The following is a 6,000-nucleotide window of genomic DNA, read 5'->3' as shown; positions in this document are numbered from 1 at the left end:
ATATGGGGACAGTAGCACTGCCTCTTTTGCAATGGTTTTGGGCCTCTTCGTCATGTCATGGAGTATGAGAATCAAAGATTTCTAGGCCTCTTTCTCCTGGAGCTCCAGAGGTGCCGCATAGCACTACTACAGCACTACTACAAGAAAAGAGGCCAGCTCACCCAAAGGGACCAACATAGAGAGCACTGATAGACTTTTTTCACGAGTCTAATCCTACTAACACTACTAGCCTAGTAGAGATAGAGCCACCTTATTAGACACCTCCCATTCCATGCGATGGAGTCACATTGGATAGAGCCTTTCACTTCATCAAGCAAAACGATCCCATTTACCACGAACACGCTTGAAGAGGCCACACCATTAGGGGAATTTTCTTGAGACACTGAGTCCACATTGGTGTTATGCATATGTTAATATCTCTCTCTCTCTCTCTCTCTCTCTCTCTCTCTCTCTCTCTCTCTCGTAGCTACATTAGTGGCAAGCCACCCTTATCAAGTTCAAAACTTCTTGCTTATTATTCTATGTAGTGTGAAGGAGCTAGTAGGAAAGAGAAAAAATGGGAAGATGGTTTACCAAAGTAGTAACATGTTTCAAAATCCCATCTAATAATCAAATCTATAAAGCCCATGTTATTAAACGAATGCACCTCACATGAGACATTGCCACAGTAATCAAGCTACTTCATGTGCTAATTATACCATGTTGTCTTGAAATACTTGGGTCTTAGAGCTGCATCTATCAAGGTTTTCGATTCTCAATTGTATGATTTTCTCTAGTCCACCAATATTAATTTAATTAACTTGTCACAATTTTTATTCAATTTTATGATGAAGTATTGAGCATTGCTAAGTCATTTTCTTATCTTTTGACTTTTTTCTATTTTTATTGCATGGAAAATGTGATATTAATGCTTTTTAAAATATTAGCATTGTTTTACAATGAAAGAGAGGGCCATCACGTGAGATCTCAAATTGCTATGTTTTGTTTATACGATTATCGATAATATGGGTTGGTCATATGCATACTCCAGTTCGATGACAAGGTGTTCATTAACTACACCGAACTAAACTGAAACCATAACAATTTGTGTGAACCTAAGTTCTATCGTTATTATTCCATGGCATCTTGGATGTGGGTTTCTAGGTCATTTGATGGCACCGAATGGGTAGAGGCTTTTCCTAAAGGACATAGGAAAGAAGAAATTTCCAACTATTCTTTGATTATGTATGTGTATGCGTATACCTACACAGACTACATCTACACATATATGTACATTTACTTCATAGATGTATACACACATACCCTGCTTGATCATAGCTTAATTTTTTGGGAGGGCATGGTCGGATCATGTTAAGACAATAACAGAGATCTAAAATTTCTATATAAGTTGAGAGAGGAGAAATCTGAGGCCCAAAATACATTGTGTAACCACTCACGTAAGGTGAGACACGACATATTACCTATGTAGCACACAGCCTTCCAATCTTCTCATAGTATAACTTGCTCTTATGGCACCTCTAGTCCAAACCAACAGATTTACAAAGATTAATATACCAACATAGACACAAATACCTGCATCTATTAACAAGAGATATTTTGTCCCATACCAAAATTTCTTACATCCAAAGGATGCATCTTCAGACATGATCACAACAATTCCAGTAGAAATTGTATGGAGACTTGAAGTGCAGTCCTTGATCTGATTGCGTCTTTTCTTTTTCAGGTCACAATAAAAGCAGGTGCAAGACGAGGACATGTCCTCACATACAATAAAAGCAGTTGCAATGAGTTGACTATACATCAAGTTTCATCCTATAGACTGGTTTCTGACAGTACTTGGCTACCAACTTTCATTTGTCCCCTAAAACAAACCAGCAAAAGCAATGGATTGACCTATACATCAATTTTCATCTTACAGACTGGTTTGGGACATATGTTTCATTTTTCTTCTAAAATAAACCAGCAGAAGGGTTCATCAACCTTCCCTCCATTGGAACTGGCAATTGTGATTGCAACATTTATAGAAAGTTGACATGGGTTCATCAGCTGACCGGATTTGAATCTGCATAAAGTAAGCTTGACGAAAGGTGCACTTAGGGCAGACAGCTGCAAAAAAGGAGAAGCACAAAAAGCCAGCAGTTGTTATACATTTTCCTTATTTATGTCAAAAAATACTAGCAATAAAAGCAACAATTTACCCTATATCAAAAGTTTGGCATTGAAATAAAGCTGAAACATTTCACATAATAAATTTACACTTCAAAATTTCAGGCGCATGACTTGCGAGTGTAAAGCAAGAAGCATAAATACAACCAAATCATAGCATAGGGGCTTTTGGATCAGCAAAGGAGATTGTGGAATCTCAACTTTACTCAATCCATTAGCAATTAAAGTTAAAGAAATACCAGAAGGGGCATTAGTTTTGGGGCCAACTGGGTGTCTTTTGTCCAAGATTATTAAGGTAAATTGTGCATTTCAACTTACGTTTATTTGCTAATTGATGTAATTAAGTGCTTAATCAGGGAATTACTCCCTTTCCAAGAAGGAAGGCTGGTTTCACAACACGTGATGAAGATAGAGAATGAAGGCATGAGTAGGATATCATTAAACATGGAGGAGATAGCACACAATATGGCCAACACTTACTTGAGCTCGTCTCATGGCATCATCTCATTATCTATAATAGGATAAAGAAGTGGCTAGGATCTAGAGCATTGACCTGCTTTCAGCCCACAAGCTCCAAAACAGTGGATTATGTATGGGGCTTCATTGAGAGAATGCAGCTCATCAGATCCTTCACTATCCCTCCTTGCCCAATTAGTGCAAATCACACCTACCTATCTCTCACCATAGCCACTTCACCACACACATAGGCACTGGCTATCACATCCAACAAACCACCTTTTCAACACTCAACTCCTAACTAGCTTCCATCCTACACTCAGCTACTCTCCACATCTTTCCACACTCCACACACACTGCTTCTTTGGCAACACTCATCTCCCAGCTGACTTCCATTCTACACTCAACTACTCTCCAAAACTTTCCACACTCCACACACACTAAGGGACATGTTGGGCCTGGGGTCATGGCCCAAAATAGATGGTAGGATGAGGAGTGAAGAGAGCTCGACAGAGACCTCCAGATCCAAAAAGGACTAGGGCAGATCCAGGCCCACAAACAAATGAGGACCCTTATCCATTGTAAGAGACAAGCATACGATCAAACGTGATACTAGGATTTGTACAATCTATTCATGAGCAAGGATGTAGCCACCCTATGGTGCAAATTACGTGAGTCACACTGATCCACACCCACAAAAGATCTAAAGATTTGGCACTCATATGCAAAGAGGTTCCCACACCCCACAGAGCCTTGCCCTACCACATCCACCTTCTTAAAACATCATACAGTGAGGAAGTCCAAGCATCTACAACATGGACAAACAATGGATCATACACGTATACATGGTGAGCACTTACATGGTAGAAATCTTGGGGGCCCTCCTTGCACTTATGTTTAATAGGGCACTTGCAGAAGGTTTTCGAGAGGAGTAGACTACACACACCATTGTGCCTATCCACAAATCAAGAGTTACTCTAGATCTAAGCACCTACATGACTATTATGGTGGGGCACACACCAACCAAGATCTATGGAGAAATGATGGAGATCGCGTTGAGCACCTATATTGAGAGAGGGGGGCTGAAATCTATAAGACAAGCTGGATTCAGACGAGGGTTCTCTATATTAGACCACATCTTCACCTTGAGAACCATGATTGAGCACACGAAAGCCAAGAAGAAGAGACTCTATTACTGATGTATGGATTTTTGCAAAGTATTTGACACAATCTGGCGAGACAAAGTACTAGAGAGGCTCCAAACACTTGGGATCCCATCAAACATGATTTACAGCATCTATATGTGCTGTACTAGAGAGGCTCTAGACACTTGGGATCCCATTAAACATGATCCAAGCATCTACAACATGGACAAACAATGGATCATACACATATACACGGTGAGCACTTACATGGTAGAAATCTTGGGGGCCCTCCTTGCACTTATGTTTAATAGGGCACTTGCAGAAGGTTTTCGAGAGGAGTAGACTACACACACCATTGTGCCTATCCACAAATCAAGAGTTACTCTAGATCTAAGCACCTACATGACTATTATGGTGGGGCACACACCAACCAAGATCTATGGAGAAATGATGGAGATCGCGTTGAGCACCTATATTGAGAGAGGGAGGCTGAAATCTATAAGACAAGCTGGATTCAGACGAGGGTTCTCTATATTAGACCACATCTTCACCTTGAGAACCATGATTGAGCACACGAAAGCCAAGAAGAAGAGACTCTATTACTGATGTATGGATTTTTGCAAAGTATTTGACACAATCTGGCGAGACAAAGTACTAGAGAGGCTCCAAACACTTGGGATCCCATCAAACATGATTTACAGCATCTATATGTGCTGTACTAGAGAGGCTCTAGACACTTAGGATCCCATTAAACATGATTAGGGCATTTATGTGCTGTACAAGAGAGTAATAGGCCAAGATAGCACCATTGGCATGAAGCAAGGATAGCGCCTCTCTCCTATACTCTTTGGACTCTACATCAACACGAGATAAGAGGAGCACATCACACAAGTAGGAGGAGACAGGGTCGACATAGCATGTACATTATGTCAAAAAATGATAGGTATGCTCGGATACCATGTCAAAATAAGCAACAATGCAGAGAGACAATAGGGTTTGCAGAGAGTAACACAAATTGTGTACAGCAAACACTGAGAGAGAAGAGAAACTCAAAAACACAAGAAAAACACGGTGATGATGTCGAGAAACCCTTCACCCATAGATTTGCATATTGCATTCTGCGTTTAGGATTGTGTTTTGCGTTTAGGGTTTCCTAGTGGACAGCCCCAAAAAGGGGCTAGGCTCCCACAATGGAACACCACCCTAGATAGCCGGTGCCCTCCCTCCGGGCGCCACCCTAGACAATCTCTTGCCTATTTATAGACTACCTTTGTCACTCATTTGACACGGCTAATTCATTCAGTCCGTCACCTCTTCTCTCCAGCCTCTCCACTACCCTCACACCCCTTCAGGAGGACATTGCGGTTCGTGGTTCGTGGCTATCTTCATCATCTTCCTTGTGCTACGGCACCCTTGTTCCCTTGTATCACATTCACTCCATGATTCAAATCTTCATCATTCCATTCATCAGAGTTTCTTCTCTCTTCTCTTCCCTTCTCAGTGTTTACCAAGTTCACTCCGTGTTCCTCGCAAGCCCTACTGTCTTGCTAGTACATCGTCTTTTAACATGGTATCACAGCTAGATCTGCTCAAACAGAGGCAAAGATCCTCCACTCTAGTGAAGGCAAAGAGCGGTGGCAGGTTCGGTATCCACTTCTCTTCTTCTTCTTCTTCCGCTGCATCAACACCCTAACCAGCGGCTGCTCCCTCCTGCATTTGTTGTTTTCCAATCTACGTTCACGGTTGTTGCTGCCGCCTCCAACTCCCAGTCTGTTGGCATCTCCTCCCTGCTGCTAGCGGCTCAGCTAGACTATTGGCAATTGTTCTCTGCTGACGGTGGCTTAGCAGCCGCCAGACTGCTGGCGGCTCCTCCCTGTTATTGGTGGATCAGCCAAACTACTAGCGACTATTCTCTACAACCCGACAGCTCCACCATACTATTGTACCCTGCGTTTTTCTACTAGTTGCAACCTCTTACTGCTGGTAGCATCCTCTTCCCATTGGCAGTTCACTTCCAGCCCTTGCACTGCCCTCACACCCCTTGAGGCAGACATTGTAGTTGATAGTTTGTGGCTGACCTCTTCCTTCTTCAACAAGGCACACTGGTACCCATGTCTTCTTCCCCAACAAATGACCAAACTACTGGGTGCTTCTACTGTGGCATCACTGAACACACCATCGATGCTTGCCGACTTCGACCTTTGCTCCCTACCCCTCCCCCCCCCGGAGTATA

General features: G+C 42.3%; 1 protein-coding gene across 2 annotated transcripts in view; it reads right to left on the bottom strand.

The window, feature by feature from the left end:
* Positions 1-1,545: 1,545 nt before the first annotated feature.
* Positions 1,546-6,000, bottom strand: part of LOC148032871 (uncharacterized) — a 42,451-nt gene continuing 37,996 nt past the window's right edge. Inside the window, exon 4 of one of the 2 annotated variants that reach the window (XM_087684191.1) lies at positions 1,546-2,106. In XM_087684191.1, the coding sequence (XP_087540317.1) occupies positions 1,976-2,106 (131 nt within the window). In that variant the 3' untranslated portion in view covers positions 1,546-1,975. The remainder of the gene's footprint in view (positions 2,107-6,000) is intronic. The other variant, XM_087684187.1, reaches the window with a different exon arrangement.

This window comes from Lygodium microphyllum, chromosome 8, assembly GCF_053477565.2.
Source record: "Lygodium microphyllum isolate KBCC chromosome 8, Lygodium_microphyllum_v1.1.10, whole genome shotgun sequence".
Classification (NCBI taxonomy): Eukaryota; Viridiplantae; Streptophyta; class Polypodiopsida; order Schizaeales; family Lygodiaceae; genus Lygodium; species Lygodium microphyllum.
The sequence above is the reverse complement of the archived record's forward strand: the minus strand, read 5'-3'. Positions and strand labels throughout refer to the sequence as shown.